General features: G+C 38.7%; 1 protein-coding gene across 2 annotated transcripts in view; it reads right to left on the bottom strand.

Moving 5' to 3' along the window:
* The window catches only part of RPS6KA2 (ribosomal protein S6 kinase A2), a 434,977-nt gene that overhangs the window by 79,726 nt on the left and 338,150 nt on the right, over positions 1 to 17,101 (bottom strand). For both annotated transcript variants that reach the window (XM_072643859.1, XM_072643860.1), the window contains exons 9-10: positions 15,512 to 15,582; positions 9,792 to 9,880 (exon numbers count right to left, since the gene is read on the bottom strand). In XM_072643859.1, the coding sequence (XP_072499960.1) occupies positions 9,792 to 9,880; positions 15,512 to 15,582 (160 nt within the window). The remainder of the gene's footprint in view (positions 1 to 9,791; positions 9,881 to 15,511; positions 15,583 to 17,101) is intronic.

The raw sequence follows: 17,101 nt of genomic DNA on the forward strand, positions 1-17,101 counted from the left end.
AACATCCCTCAAAACGGTGGGTCTTTCATTACAGGAATAAAGGCTTGCTAGTAGCTGTGTCTACTGTCATCTTCCTCTGCTTCCTATTTTACAACCAAATAGCAGAAAAAAGTGAGGTGTGTATCCATTTTCAGAAAACAAAAGGCCAGGTGAGAGAACAAGGAGAAAGAGGGCAATTTCTATTATTATAGCCCTAGAAATGTTCATATAGAGAGCCACTCTCTCATACTTCCCAGTCAAGAGATTTCCACATATCTACATGAGAGTGAGATGGAATGAAACTAGGAGGATTAGGAAACATACAGATAATAAAGCCAAGCACTATTTTTAATTTCACCTCTGATGGGATCCCATCACCTCTGTATCCTCACTGCTTAGCAGAGTATCTGACACATCGTAGGTGCTTAATAAATACTCACTGATTGAGTATTTACTACTTAGATTTTTCGTTGTCCTAATAGTCTCCCCCCTATCTCCACCCTATAGCTAAATAGCATTTATAATGCAAAAGGGTCAGTAGACAATGTGAATAGTTGGCTGAACAGCAAAATTTTTTTTTTAATTTAACTTTTAACATTCATTTTCACAAAATTTTGGGTTCCAAATTTTCTCCCCTTTTGTCCCCTCCCCTCACCCCAAAACACCGAGCATTCTAATTGCCCCTATCACCAATCTGCCCTCTCTTCTATCATCCCTCCCTTCCCTTGTCTCCATCTTCTCTTTTGTCGTGTAGGGCCAAATAACTTTCTATACCCCTTTACCTGTATTTCTTGTTCCCTAGTAGCAAGAACAGTACTCAACTCAACAGTTGTTCCTAAAACTTTGAATTCCAACTTCTCTTCCTCCCTCCCTCCCCACCCCTTCCCTTTGGAAGGCAAGCAATTCAATATAGGCCATATCTGTGTAGTTTTGCAAATGGCTTCCATAATAGTTATGTTGTATAAGACTAATTATATTTCCCTCCATCCTATCCTGTCCCCCACTACTTCTATTCTGTCTTTTGATCCTGTCCCTCCCCATGAGTGCTGACCTCAAATTGCTCCCTCCTCCCCATGCCCTCCCTTCCATCATCCCCCCCACCCTGCTTATCCCCTTATCCCCCACTTTCCTGTATTGTAAGATAGGTTTTCATACCAAAATGAGTGTGCATTTTATTCCTTCCTTTAGTGGAATGTGATGAGAGTAAACTTGATGTTTTTCTCTCACCTCCCCTCTTTTTCCCTCCACTAAAAAGTCTTTTGCTTGCCTCTTTTATGAGAGATAATTTGTCCCATTCCATTTCTCCCTTTCTCCTCCCAATATATTTCTCTCTCACTGCTTGATTTCATTTTTTTAAGATATGATCCCATCCTCTTCAATTCACTCTGTGCACTCTGTCTCTATGTGTGTGTACGTGTGCATGTGCATGTGTGTGTGTGTGTAATCCCACCCAGTACCCAGATACTGAATAGTTTCAAGAGTTACAAATATTGTCTTTCCATGTAGGAATGTAAACAATTCAACTTTTATAAGTCCCTTATGACTTCTCTTTGCTGTTTACCTTTTCATGGTTCTCTTCATTCTTGTGTTTGAAAGTCAAATTTTCTTTTCAGCTCTGGTCTTTTCATCAAGAATGCCTGAAAGTCCTTTATTTCATTGAAAGACCAATTTTTCCCCTGAAGTATTATACTCAGTTTTGATGGGTAGGTGATTCTTGGTTTTAGTCCTAATTCCTTTGACTTCTGGAATATCATATTCCACACCCTTCTATCCCTTAATGTTGAAGCTGCTAGATCTTGTGCTATCCTGATTGTATTTCCACAATACTTGAATTGTTTCTTTCTAGCTGCTTGCAATATTTTCTCCTTGACCTGGGAACTCTGGAATTTGGCCACAATGTTCCTAGGAGTTTCTCTTTTTGGATCTCTTTCAGGTGGTGATCTGTGGATTCCCTGAATACTTATTTTGCCCTCTGGTTCTAAAATCTCAGGGCAGTTTTCCTTGATAATTTCATGAAAGATGATGTCTAAGCTCTTTTTTTTGATCATGGCTTTCAGGTAGGCTCATAATTTTTAAATTGTCTCTCCTGGATCTATTCTCCAGGTCAGTTGTTTTTCCAATGAGATATATTTCACATTATCTTCCATTTCTTCATTGTTTTGGTTTTGTTTTGTGATTTCTTGGTTTCTCATAAAGTCATTAGCCTCCATCTGTTCCATTCTAATTTTGAAAGAACTATTTTCTTCAGTGAGCTTTTGAACCTCCTTTTCTATTTGGCTAATTCTGCTTTTGAAAGCATTCTTCTCCTCATTGGCTTTTTGAACCTCTTTTGCCAATTGAGTTAGCCTATTTTTCAAGGTGTTATTTTCTTCAGCATTTTTTTGGGTCTCCTTTAGCAGGGTGTTGAGCTGCTTTTCATGCTTTACTTGCATCTCTCTCATTTCTCTTCCCAGTTTTTCCTCCACTTCTCTAACTTGATTTTCAAAATCCTTTTTGAGCTCTTCCATGGCCTGAGCCCATTGGGGGCTGGGATACAGAAGCCTTGACTTCTGTGTCTTTCCCTGATGGTAAGCATTGTTCTTCCTCATCAGAAAGAAAGGGAGGAAATACCTGTTCACCAAGAAAGTAACCTTCTATAGTCTTATTTTTTTTCCCTTTTCTGGGCATTTTCCCAGCCAGTGACTTGACTTCTGAGTATTCTCTTCACACCCACTGTGCCTCCAGATCCTCCCAGCCAGTGCTTGGGGTCTGAGATTCAAATGCTGCTTCCCAGCCTCAGGCCTTTGGGCTGGAGCAGGGCTGCTATTCAGCGTGAGATTAAGTTCAGGTGCTCAGGTGGGGGCAGGGTTGCCTCACAGGGCTCAGTTCCCTTAGGGGGTTTATGCAGAGACCTTCAACAATGGATCCAGGCTCCTGCCTGCTTGGAGAGCCCTTCTCTGCTCCCGCCTCTGCTGCTGCCTCCCAAGGGGGCCTGAGTTATGGGGGCACCCCACTCCCCTCTCAGCAAGCCGAGAAGACCCTCTCATCAACCTTTGGGGCCCGTGGGTGGAGGGACCCCCACGGCCACTGGAGATTCTGTCCCTGAAGCCTGCTTGGATCTGCTCCTCTCGGTGCCATGCAGCCAAGTCAGGGCTGGGCTCAGCTCCGGGTCCGGGGTGCGATGGACCTTTTGTGAGAGGTCTTCAGGGCTCTCTGGAACAGAAATCTCCTCTACTCCATTGTTCTGTGGCTTCTGCTGCTCCAGAATTTGTTGGGAGTTCTTTTTTACAGATATTTCATGGGCTATGGGTTTGAAGCTAGCGTATATGTGTCTTTCTACTCTGCCATCTTGGCTCCACCCCTCAGCAAAATTTTTCTTAAAGAAAAAGCATGCAATCAACTAAATTGCTAGGTAAAAACAGTGGATAGAGTGGTGGGCCTGGAGTCAGAAGAATTATATTCCTAAGTTCAGATCTCACCTTTGATATTTAGTAGTTGTGTCAACCTGGGCACTCACTTAGCCCTGTTGTCTTCTGTTTCCTCATCTATAAAATGAATTAGAGAAGGAGAAGGCAAACCATTCCAGTGTATTTCCCAAGAAAACCCCAAACAGGGTCACAAAGAATCAGACATGAATGAAAATGAAAAATGTAAGTAATGAAAAATGTAATGAAAAAGTAAGTTTCACAAGAAATTTAGAAGTATAGTCTCATTTTGTGAAAATGTAGATTAGTTTTTCATGGGAATTAAATGAAATAATGATTCTGTCTACTACCTCTACCAGAGAGAAAAAAAATCTTTAAATAATAATGCAGTTTCATGGTTTCTAGCTCACAGGATCACAGATTTAATGCTACAAGGAATCTAGTGGTTATCTAATCCAATTTACTAGTTTTATATATGAGGAAACTGAGGTTCATCTGTCACATAGACGCTAAGCAGGGAAGCTGGGATTTGAACCTGCAGTTTACTTTGTTTTCATCCAGGTGAAAATAATATTATAATAGTTTAAAGACTAAGATTAGATATATTTCATCTTCTTTCTTGAGGTATTTAAATTCCTAACACTCTCCATTTTTATTACAATGTGCAAGATATGCTGACACCTCTAAAGAGTAGTGAGCTCATATGATGGCAAAAAGATAGCAGAAGCCAGTTAGTTAAAAGATCTATAGAGTAAAATTTTGATACAAATTCTGCAGTCTGGAGGAAGATTTGTATTATAAACTTCACACTGAAGATAAAAAAAATCAAGCTTCAACTTTGTGACATTTCATTTTTCAAGTTCCCCAACTTAAATAAGGGCAGATAAAAGTGCTTTAGTCATCAAAAATACAAAAATAGCTTCTGGAAAATTTCAGGCAGGATGAAGCAGTTGTTAGAGAGGTCCTTGAAGCATCATATTTCAATTCCTGACTGAGGCAGAGAAAAGCTGAACACTGGGGTTTATGGGTTCAAAGACTGAAATAAAACTAAGCGTGTAGCTTTAATGTATGCCTTTGAATCAAGGTTCTTACACCTGACATCTTAACCTAAAGATGAAGATTAATGTCCTTTTTGAAATCACAGTGACAGGTTTAAAAATTTTTGTAAGCCTATGGAGCATTTGGCTTGAATTCTTTTAATGGAGTTTTAAAAAGAATTTGCATATATACTCTTCTGTGTTCAAAATGTGTCTATGTGTCTGTACATGTGAACAGTAGTTTTTAAATCTCCAGTGCTTTCCTTTTTAATCTATTTTTAGAAACTACCATCAGCAATTTCAAATAGAAAATTCTACATTATTGATTCTTTCCCGGTTCAGAGGCAAAGATGCTCCAACCAGTGAAGAAAGAAGATCTTGAAATCGGGTCTCATGGTAGCTTCTGGGGTTAAGTCTTATAACTACAATCCAGAGGCCTCAGAGCTCACAACAGTAGAGATGATATATAGCCACTCGCTGAATTTTAGAATAGGTTTGCCAGATAGTTTAGAAGGCTTCTGTTGTCAGTAGAAAGATGGGAAGGGAAGATGTACTCCAACTCTTTTAAAGGCTCAAGCCATGTTAAAGATTTCTGTTATTAGAGTTGAAAGGAAAACCAAAAGAAGCTAAACTAGAAAGCAAATCCTTGGAAATAGGCTGATCAACTGACAGTGACACTAACCAGGGATCTACGATAGAGCTATTTCTAAATATAGTCTTTGTTCTTTGGGATTCTGATCCTTCCTGAGTCATTCTGCCTATACATTTAGTTGGCAATTTATCTCCCTTGAGAAACATAAATCTTCATTTTTTTCACTGACAAAATTACAGTTGGCACTCAATAATAATAACTAATAATAAAATAATAAAAATATTTATGTAGCACTTACTATGCACCAGGCACTATACTAAGCACTGTATAGTTATTATCTCATGTGATCCTCACACCCACCCTGGGAATTAGATATTATTATTATACCCATTTTGCAGATGAGGAAATGGAGACAAATAGAAGTTAACTGACTTGCTCAGGCTCATACAGAGCTATTAGATATCTGAAACTATATTTTTTTCCCTTCTCTCACCCCCACTTAATAGTAATTTACTTTTTTCTAATTATATGTAATGATAGTTTTCAACATTCACTTTTATAAGATTTTGAGTCCCCAATGTTTTTCTTTCCCCTTTCTCCAAGATGGCAAACAATCTGATATGGGTTATACATGTACATTTATATTAAACATATTTCCACAGTGGTCATGTTGTGAAAGAAGAATTGAAACATAGGGAAAAACCATGAGAAACAAAAAAAATGAGACAACAGTATACTTCGATCTGCATTCAGATTCCATAGTTCTTTCTTGGATGTGGATAATATTTTCTATCATGAGTGTTTTGGAACTGTTGAGACCATATTTGAACTCAGGTTTGACTCTAGCCCAGAGTTCTATCCATTGTGCCCTAGTTTGAAATTCAACTTTAATTTTTGATTTTTTTATACTCAAGCAAGATGGAGCCTTTAATGCTAGTTTCCCAAATCTGCCAGGTTAATCTGATCACAAAGTCTTTAGTGATCTTTATTTTTAAATGGATATTGCTTTGTTTTTGTATCACTTTCATTTAAAAATATATCACTTTCCCCTCTCCAAATAAGCCTTATAACAAAGATTAAAAAAAGGGGAGAGGAAAGCAATTCAGTGAAACTCACCAAGCCATCAACCGAATCTGAAAATACTTGCAATTTTCCACACTATAGTCCTCCATTACTATATAGTCAACTTTTTGTCTTTTTTGCCCACACAAAGTAGCAGAACTGAGATTCAAGTCCATGTTCTTTGACTCCATTGGCAGTTTCCTTCCTTCCCTCCCTCCCTCCTCCTTCCTTCCTTCCTTCCTTCTTTCCTTACCTAGTTGCCCCTGAACCACTGCTTCTAATAGTCACAGTAAACAACAGATGGTTAACATGGCAGGTGCTTTGGTGACTAGTAGATAGAAAGACTTTTAATCCAACAGACTTGCATTTAAACCTCAACTCTAATGCTTCATCAAATTCCATAGTTCAGAGGTCTAGAGCTGGAAGGACCCTCAGAAGTCATCTTGTCCAATGCCATTTTAGAGATGAGGAAACTGAGGACTAAAGAGGTTGGATGATTAATCCAAGGTCACACCAGAAAGGAGATTTGAACCTACTCAGATTCCAGTGAATGCTCTGGACTGCATAACTGTGCAATCATTAGCAAGGCTCTTAACCTCTCTATGGCTCAATTTCCTCATCTTTAAAATGGGTCTACTTTTTTGTGTTGCTTAGATCACAAGGGTGTTGTGAGGAACAAATGAAATAATACGAAGAATTTTGGCAACCATCTGCTGTTAAATAAATGCCAGCTGTTGATATTGGGAGAGAGCGTACCATTGTAGACTTCAAGCCAGGGAAGCCTGGGGTTTGAATTCTGTGTCTGTTACTTATTAGCTATGTGACACAGGCAAGTCACTTAACCTCTCTGATTTTAGGTTTTCTCATTTGTAAACTGGGGAAAACAATATATAAGTGTACTGGCTTATATCAATAGGTAGAGAGACCTGAGATTTCATTAATATAGATAACTTCAAGGTTATGAAATTCCCTCTACCAATGCATGTTGGCATAAACTCTGCAACTTAAAGTCTTGGGCAGTTACCTAGAACCCTAGGGATTGGGTGAAGGGTGGTTAAATAATTGCTTTGGGTCATAAGCCCATTTGTGTCAGAGGCAGGACTGGAACCCAGGTCTCCGAGGCCAGCTCCCTATCCACTAAGCTAGGTTACCTCTCTATTTGAATAGTTTTGTAATCTTTAAGCATAAAACAAATGTCAGCTATTATTACTTTTCATTGTCTTTTTTTGCCCTCCTATGTCCTATAAGCCCTTAATAATAGGACACTGGGGAATCCATGTATTTCTGGCAATACATGGGAAAAGAAATTAGCTGATTTCCAACTGAAAGGATGCAATGTTTTCTTATGGACTTTGAAGGAAGGAGAAATCCTGAGTTTTTAGAAGAACCAAGTACTTGAAATGATAAATTTTAGTATTTACAAGAATTCTAGGTTTTGTGGCTATTTTTTTTTCAAAGCAGAATAGTAGAAAAATTAAAATTTGAACTTTCCCAAAACTGCATGGAATAACTAGGATGATGTTGCTAATTTTATGAATAGATAATTCACAGCTTGGGAAGCTTGGCCACCATGACTGTATCTTGAGAAAGGGAAAAATGTATAAGAATTGAAGTCAGGATATCCCACACATAGACAATCAAATTCATTTTCTTATCTTTAAAATCCAGTTATTTAAGGAATGAGGGGAAATGAAAACTAATCCTTAAATATGTAGGGTGGTATCAGTCTAAGTCCTGACATTCCTGAAAAATCCAATGCGCAAATAGAAAATAATGAAGAACCACAGGTGCGCCATGAGGACCAAATATGAAAGTCTTTTGAAAAGTATAAAATGCTACACAAATGCAAAGTATTAATATTAAATATTGGCACTTTCTGGTCTTTCAAATATAGTTAAGTATGTTTCAATGATTACAGGTGGCCTTTTTATTCACTAGTGCCTTATGTGACTGTGGTGACCCACCTCATGATGCAAGTTGCTACTGATGTATGAATTTCTATATGTAGAAATAAGTTTAAGTAACAGACTCAGGCCCTGGGTAGAATTAGATCCATTTATCACTTAAAGTATATTAAAGTTAGGAGACATAGATGGAACTTTAGGGGTCTGATAATCTTTATATCCCAAGTTTCTTTTGTTTTCTGCCTTTTTTAAGCAGAAAAAAAATGAATTTTGAAAAGAATTGAATCACTAAAGAGGCTCAATCTTATTTTACAGCATTTAGAAATATATAGAAAAGTAGAATTTAGAGGCAGAAGGAATCTTAGTGATCTTCTAGGGCCATAGAAATCAGTATTTTAGAGATGAGGAAACTGAGACCTGAAAAGATTGAATGACTTGCCAAGGTCAGAGAATGATTATATATCTTTTGGGGTAATAAATAAATAGTGTTATCTATGATTATATACGAGCATAGCCATCTGAGTAGAAGAGGAGTGGAGGGATTTCCATAAAACACCTGGCCTTGTTCAGTTTCTTTGATTTAGGCACAGTGAATATGAGAACTATATGAATCTCAAGGCAGAGGATAGGGACACTCCTGAGAAAGGCAGTGTACCCATACTGTATTCATTACTGGGACCTCTTACCCCAAGGGCCACTGGACACTTACTATTAGTTTAGAGGTTGCACCATGCCATGAAAGTTCCTCTCTGATATTGTCCATTTAGGTCAATTTCTTAGCATATTAATGTTTTATAAAGAAAAGGAAGACTAGGCAGGATTTGTTGGTGATTTGCATTAGGAGAGGAAGTTTTCACTTTGGGAGTTCTTTGTACCAATGAAATCACACCAGACCTAACACAAAATCTTTTAAGTATATTAGAAAAGTTTGCTATTTAAAGGAATCTTTCATAAATTATTTGTGCAGAGATGTATAAGGAAAAAAATCACCCTATAATTGACTTTTCTTTTCTTTCTTTTTTGGTAAACCAACCTCTTCATAATGCTCGGTTTCCTTCAACTGGGGGAAAATCCACATTTAAAGGAATTGTAATTAAAAATCCTCTTTTCAGTTTTACAATAGTTTTCTTTTTAATCAGAAATACTGGTTTATGGAACGCCTACCAATCTGTACTGTCTGTACAGTTTACAGTCTTTGAGAGTTCCCTAAGGCACTGAGACGATGAATCACTTTCCCAACATCACACAGCTAGTATCTAACAGAGTCAAGCCTTGAACCCGTAACTTCCTGTCTGAGGCTAGTTTTCTATCAACAACCACATGATATCACAACCCATAATTCCTCTTTGAGGTTGGAAACTAGTTAGAAACTTCCTCTAAAAGTAATGAAAATAAATTGAGTAGATTTTTTTTATTCTTATTATGATTTTACAGGAAAAAAAAAAACCCACCAACAAAATATATTGCATCCTGGAAATAGATCCAGCTACCTCTCCAGAAACTAGATGCTTTATCTTTTTGCATTTTTCCCCACATGAAGGAATGGCTTACTCATATGATTGTAACAAAGATTTGCCACTTGAAATTTTCAGAAAAACAGATCATGGGTGCAGCTTGTGCTCTGGGGGCCCAATGCTGTATGCATCAGATTATGTGCTTTTCCCTGAAAACTCTTCTGTTATGACTGAATTCTCAGTCTCAGTAAGAATGGCCCTAGATAACATTCAGGGGGAGGGAGGCACAAATAGCCACATCAACATTGTCAGGCAGAGTTGCATGGGGACACACAGAAATAACCCATGTTCATTCATACCCAATCTGTTGGAAGGATTCCTTTTGAAGAGCGCTCGCAGCAAACTCTGGGCTTCAATACTTAGGAACTGAGGCATCCCAAGCTTGGCTCTGAAAAATATAAGAGTTTTTTCTTGTGTAGATAAACGTGTAAAACAGAGGAAGAGAAACCCTTCTGAAGATTGTCTAAAATACCGAGAAGTCAATGTTGGTATCTGAAACTCAAAAACACAGAACTTCCTTTGTATCAGCCAAGAGTACACCAGTGGCACTGAAGCATTAGCAGTCCTTCTGAGATTCTGCCATTCAGATTCATGGACATTCTTGGATAAAAGCAAGACCTGAGGTTATACAAGGTGTCCCCAAAAGTCTTAGGGCAGTTGCCCTAAGACTTTTGGTTACACCTTGTATTTCTAGCAGGTGGCAGAACTTCTCATTTGTTATAGAGATTTCACTAACTTCAGAAATGGGTAAAGTAGATGTACTTTTGTAGCAGCAAGTACCTGGACACATCCAGGATGGCCTCTTAGCACAGGTTCTTAGATCTGCTTTTCTAAAAGGAAAGCAACTTTTGAGGGGTCAACAATCTTCTTTAATCACATATACCAATAGAGAAAATACAAGCAGAGAAATAAAGATCAACAGACAGGACTTCTAACTCTCCGACCATAAGCAATACATATATCACAGATCAACAGACAGATCCAACTGTCTGATCATTACAGACATACATAGTTACCAGAGAGAGAAGCAACAACATCTGGGTTTTCAAAGCTGGGGGGCTCCTTAATGGCTACCCAGAGTCTCATCTGGCACACAACCCTTCTTCCAAAGAGCAATTCCCCAAAGCAAAACCTATCTATAGGTATATATCTATATCTATATATACTTTTCAGAGCCAGAGGGTATCACAACCCTTGTGACCCAGTGCCTCATTAGCAATTAACAAAAGGTATGGACTTTCCTACAAAACAAGCCTCCTCTAATCAAGCTAGCCTTAATGGGCTCCACCTGAGACCTATTAATGGGGGGAGATCTTTAACTCTCATTAACATTACAACTTTATATCTACTTACCCTTTGAATGAAGTTCATTAGGTCCTAAAATTTAGCTATAGTATCTATAGAATAACTTCAACTAAAGCTTCAAGGGCATAATAATAATAGCTTCCATTTCTATAGCATTTTAAGGTTTGAAAAGCGATTTATATGTATAGGGGATATTGTTATTCCTATTTTACAGTTGAGGAAACTGAGGCTAAGAGAGTAAAGTGATTTGTCAAGATCAGACAGCTGGTAATATCTGAGGTAGGATTCAAAGTCAGATCTTCCTGACTACTAATCCAGCATTCCTTCTACCGTGTCACCTAGCTGTCAAAGGATACCAGTTCACAAAGTCGAAGTTTCTATCTTGGCCAAGTTAGGTGAGCCATATCGGTGGGATAACTTGAGCTTCCTTATTCTATTGCTAGAATACCAGTCTGCTGGAACACCAGTTCTCAAAATATGGAGCAACATGTGTTTTAGAGAAGGAGACATAGGAGGAAGAGGAGAAGGAGGAGAAGGAGAAGGAGGAGAGGAACAAGAAGGAGAAGGAAGAGGAGGAGAAGGAAAGGGAAAGGGGAGGGAGGAGGGAGGAGGAGGAGAAGGCATCTCATAGTTCTGGAAAGATGGACAGAATCTTTCTATTACATCAAAAGAATCACTATTAGGCTTCTCTTTCAGAGATAACTATTTCTATTCCTTCTATTTAAATGAAATTTTGTGAAAAGCTCATCTCATAAAGAAGCAAATAATTCACCAAAAAGCATTTTAAAATGCCTCCACTGTTCCAGGCACTGTGCTAGGCTTTGGGGATAGGAAGACACAGAAAGAAACAATCTCTGTGCTCTAGTAGCTGATGAAGTCACAGCTCCAAATAAATCAAGGAGTGGTATGCTGTATTTTAAAGTACAAATATACAAATATTCAGATTTTTATAAAGGAGAAAATTAGGAGGGGATGCTGGTAGGTGGTGGCAGCAGGATTATTTGTTTCCCGAAAGCATTGCAATGGGGTTCCTTTAAATTGCTTCCCTCTCGTTTAAAATAGGATTTAATTTACAAAAATTTTAGCTTATGTTCCACTTTTCAGGAAGCTCCCTGTTGTACAAAATGGCAAGTGTATGCACCATCAGCAGGGCTGGGGGTGGAGGGTTACTAAGTAGACTAGCTCTTGGATTCTTCTGCTGGCTGTAATTTCATTCTCTGAATTGTGAGTCTGTAGAAGCCTTTCCAGAATGCGTTGTCTCCTTCCTCTCTCCTCTCTTTCATTTTCCCATGCCTATCCTTAGCCCCTTCTCTTTTGACTTTTCCATTTCCTGAAATTGGTAGGGAGATGAGGATATGGTTAGATTGTAGATATGTGGCCATGTTCAGGTTTCTTTATCCGCCATCCCAAGCCTAACGGTAAAAAAAAAATTCTTGACTGTAATTAGGATAATGAGCTAAACTAAGCTATTATAATTATTATTTTTTGCCAAGAACAATTTGCAAATAAAGGATGAAAATGTAATCAGGGACTTCCAGTGAATGAACTGGGAAATGGTAAGGAGACTCAGCCAGCATATGGATATACCTTTAGATTTGATTATAATGCTTAGAGAAGCGGCACATTAATTATAAAGGTAGACAGATTCCTCTAATGGCCATTAATTAGGATAACCCAGATAAAAATAGTTTTAAGTTTTCTACAATTGCCCTGTTGTATTCTAGGAAAAGTTGTCTAACGAGGAAATCTGTCCTTTTCCTTACTTAATGCTTGATTCCTCAATGGAGGCTGTATTATCATGTTAGGGTGAATGCCAGGGCCAGAACTGGCTTTATCAAAACTGCTAAGAAGACAAAGTGGTTTTAGGGAACCCCTCTCACATGATGCCCTTTTCAACAATCTCACTTTTCCAAGGACCCATTATCAGAGTCCTTGGCTATCTTATAGGGAAGAAAGCAATCTAGTTAAAGAGTTAAAATATACATGTAATATTTGTATTGAAAGGTAGTGCAGAGTAGTAGATAAGGAGCTGGACTTGCAGGTAGGAAGGCCTGAGTTCAAGTTTTACCCTTGGCCCACTCTAGCTCCGTGACCATGAGCAAGTCACTTGCCTCCAGGAAATTCTTGAAGACCATTATTAGCTGATCTGCCTCACTGGAAGGAATTTTCATCGGTGTGGGGCGTTCCCTAAGTCGATGAAACTATAAATTGAGACTAAAATCTGAGCTTATTTATATTTTAAGGAAAGGGTAATAACTTCAAGGAATGAATATATAATTTTGGTAATTTTTTTTGTACTAAGGTAACTGAATGAGAATATAATTAGGGATGGCGATAACTGTCTGGTGTCCCTGAAATCACCTTGAATTTATCCTGAGGACTATTAAGGACACCTAGAGCTTTAGGCAGAAAAGACTACAATACCTCAGATCAGGGGTTCTTAACATGGGGTTTGTAAACTTAAATTTTTTTTTGATAACTGCATTTCACTACAATTGATATCCTTTGTATGTATTTTATTTTATGCATTTTCATTTTTTACTTTAGGAAGGAGTTTGCAGGTTTCATCAATCTGCCAAAGGGACCCAAAGAATCACAAAACAAACAGACAAACAATCCCCCTCACCCCAAAAAACATTAAGAACCCTTAATGTAAAGGTGAGACCAGATGTGGAGAAGCCTGGGGACACGAACCAGTGAGTGCCTAGCTGGCAAAAATCTGTCCCAAGACTTAGGCTTATTCCTGAAATAGCCTAGGATGGTATCTGTTGAGCCTGTGTAATAGTGATACAGAGACAAATTAAGGTATGCAAAGTCCACCCCTCCAACTCTTATGGATCACCAGAAGAAATCAAATTCAGCTGCTGAGCAGGTTTTTGCAATGATGATGAGGCATGTATTGTGCAACTGACAGGACAGAACATCTCTATCTAATTCCGTGGAGTGCTGAAAAAGCTGGTATGAGGGATAAAGAGGCATTGATTCAGGAGTCTTGACCCATCATTATTGTTTGTCTACTCTCTGCTATTGAGAAGTTTCTGGATTACCTAGAGCAAGAAGGAGGATGGTTGGATTCTTTCTATTCCAGCAACTGCAAAATGATGCTAATTTACCATCAGTATCTGGCAGAGGGTCAGTCACCAGCCCAAGGTCAATCAGAGCAAGTCAGCTACAGAAAGGAATTAGATGAAAATCTCTCTCCCAGTCACTCAGCCACTCCTCTTCTCTTGCTTCTCTGAATTCCCTAAATCACACTGCCTCTGGGTTTTTGTGGTTCATCGCACATAGTGGCCAAAACAAATGAGAGAGTTCAGAATCCCTGCTGTTTACATACGTAACTTTGACTTGGGGTTTCTACTGAACGAGTCACTTAAGTTAGAGTGACCGATCTTATAGCCCTCCTCCTCTCCACCTTCTATGTGGTGTGGTGGGTAGAACAACAGCCTTGGAGTCAGTTCAAATCCAGCCTCAGACTTTTAAGAGCTATGTGAACCTGAGCAAGTTACTTTACCCTGTTTGCCTCAGTTTCTTCATCTGTAAACTGAGCTAGAGAAGGAAATGGCAAACCTCTCATGTATCTTTGCCAAGAAAACCTTAAATGGGTCACAGAGAGTCAGATATGACTTAAGCAATTCAGCAAGAACAACCAACTCCTGAATAGTAATAGGTCTAATAATAACAAGCATTATTATATTATGTAGCATTTTACATCTGGTGTTATTGTTGGGGTTCAGTCATTTAGTTGTGTCTGACTCTTCATGACCCCAAGGACCATGATGTCCATGGGGTATTCTTGGCAAAGAGACTGGAGTAGTTTGCCAAAGGTTTGCAAAGCACTTTACAAATACTTCATTTTATCCTCACAACAGTACTGGGAGGTAAGAATCCTGGGGGATTGTGATCACAAACATCAGTTCTTGGATAGAGAGTTCACCGGAACCTTTTCTGAGTTCACCTGAATCTTTCGGTATGATTACTTACACCCAGACATTTATTTTATGCAAAGATGGAAATTTAGCTGATATTCTGCAACTAAATACATCGCTAATGGTCTATCATGATTCCCAATCATCTACTTAAGACTTATATTCTTAGAAGCAAGGGTAGAGCTTGACATTAGACAATATTAGTAAGTACTACACCAGACTAATATTTCTCTAACCACAGGCTGTCTCTGCCCCAGCCTTGTTTCTGGTAGCTCCTTCCTTCTGCCCTCTCTCTGTTTTGAAATTCCTATCTGTATCATTCTATGTTTGAAAACTTCCAAACTAGAAATTTTCAGCTTCCTACACAATTGGCAATTCCCTGTTTGTGAATTAGGGAAATTGACTGCAGCCATCTGCGCAGAAGTCCCCTCAACTTCAATAAAACACCTGGCCTTGTTCAGTTACTCTGAGCTGACATGATGGAAGCAGGAATTAAAGTAAATTGTTGACCCCTCAAAAGTGGCTTTCCTTTTTAAAAAGCAAATCTAAGAACCTGTATAGCAGGCCCTATGTCAGGGTCCTTGCTGTGACAATAACATTGCTAAAAAGTTATACTCAATTATGAAAACAATTTAAATGTTCACAGACCTCATATTAAGAATACCTGTTAACTCAAGAACCTTTTGCATTGTTTGGATCATCTGATTCTTCTGAGAAACTCTTCGTGCTCCTAGCAATCAGCCCCGATAAAAAGAATGTGCTCAAATAATGAGTTTTTTATTACTTACTTGAGGATGAGGGCCATGGTCTCCTTTCTGTCCTTTCCTTGGAATGGTAGTGACCCAGTCAGCATCTCAAACTGCAGAACAACAAATAAAACGGTGAATTCCATGGCCATAGACTCACAAACTAAGGCTATATAAACTCAGTGACTCAGGAAGCAGAAAATACAAATCAGTCTTGTATAGGTTAGAAAACAGCTCTACAAAAGCAAGTTCTTTGGAAAACAGACAATGACATCAACTATATTTGCTATACTGCTATATTTATATAAGGATTTTATTATCTCAAAATAATTTTCTCACCTGACCTTTACAAAAGCATGGTAGTATAAGTATTATCATCATTCCCATTTTAAATATGGGGAAATAGAGGTCAGAAGAGTTAACTAATTTGCCTTAGTAAGTAGAAAATGGCAGAATGGGGCTCAAGCCCAGATCTTTTGATTGTAAATGCAAGCCTCTTCCTAACACACCATGGGGATAAGAGATGCCAAATATGTTGGAAGGATTTATCAGCTGTAGGAGATAGACCTGAAATGGAAACAGAAAATTACAGTACATATGCCCTTCTACTCCAGGTAGTGAAAAATAATGGATAGCTGCTAGGCTGGAATCTCTAATGAAGAGCAAATTTTGAGGCTTGCCTCTTTCCAAACAATAAATTTCTTTCAAGTGCTCGTTTCCCTTAGCCCATAAAGTTTTAAATTAGATGTAAGCTGGCAGTAGTGGAGCATTTACATGGTTTTATCACAGTAGTACTAACATCTGGCTAGTTCTGATTTATAAGCTACAGCTTCTACTCCCTCTCCCCCAAAAAACAGCCCTTGATAAGATCCCAACTCTAATTGAAGCAAGCCAAGTATTATTCTCTCTATGGTTCTTTGGCAGTTTAAGTTACAAGGGAGGGCAGTCATGGAGCAGATGTTTATGTGATCTTGTTAAATTTGTACCATGCTTGATTGCTTAGGTTAATGTGGTGGCATACTTCTCCATCTCATTTTTATTGCCACCCCCTTGAAATTCAGGCCCGACTTCTGAAAAGCTATTTTCAGATCTCCGCCTATTTGGATGGTTGGAGAGAGCACCACGCTAGTCAAAAGTGCTTTTCTCTGCATAGGAGGGTGGTGATCACAAGACTGTGACATTCACTAAGGGCATTCAAATGTGCCAAGTGTTTTACATACAGTCTCATTGGACCTCCCCAGAAGTCTCTGAAGAAAGGACTACAGGTGGTTTCCTTCCATACTCAGGTCAATAACCAGTCATCTACTTCATGAGGCTTTTCCCTATTGTACCCTGTACTAGTGCCTCCCCCTCCCCCATTACCTAGTATTGATTTTGTATGTGTGGGGAGAGAGAGGAGGAGAGAGGGGATGGGAGACAGAGAGACAGAAAGAGACAGAGGACATAATGAATTTATAGCTTTAAAGTTAGAGAGACCTGGATATAAATCCTGCCTTTGACACACACATGCTGTGTGAGCCTGAATAAATTACTTAAACTATTAGTGCTCCAGAGGCTACCCTCCCAGAGACCTACTTTGGTAAAGGAAGTTTCCCTATCTAATCACACATCCAACCTCACTCTCTCTTCTCC

The sequence above is a fragment of the Notamacropus eugenii genome, chromosome 2, assembly GCF_028372415.1.
Source record: "Notamacropus eugenii isolate mMacEug1 chromosome 2, mMacEug1.pri_v2, whole genome shotgun sequence".
Lineage (NCBI taxonomy): Eukaryota > Metazoa > Chordata > Mammalia > Diprotodontia > Macropodidae > Notamacropus > Notamacropus eugenii.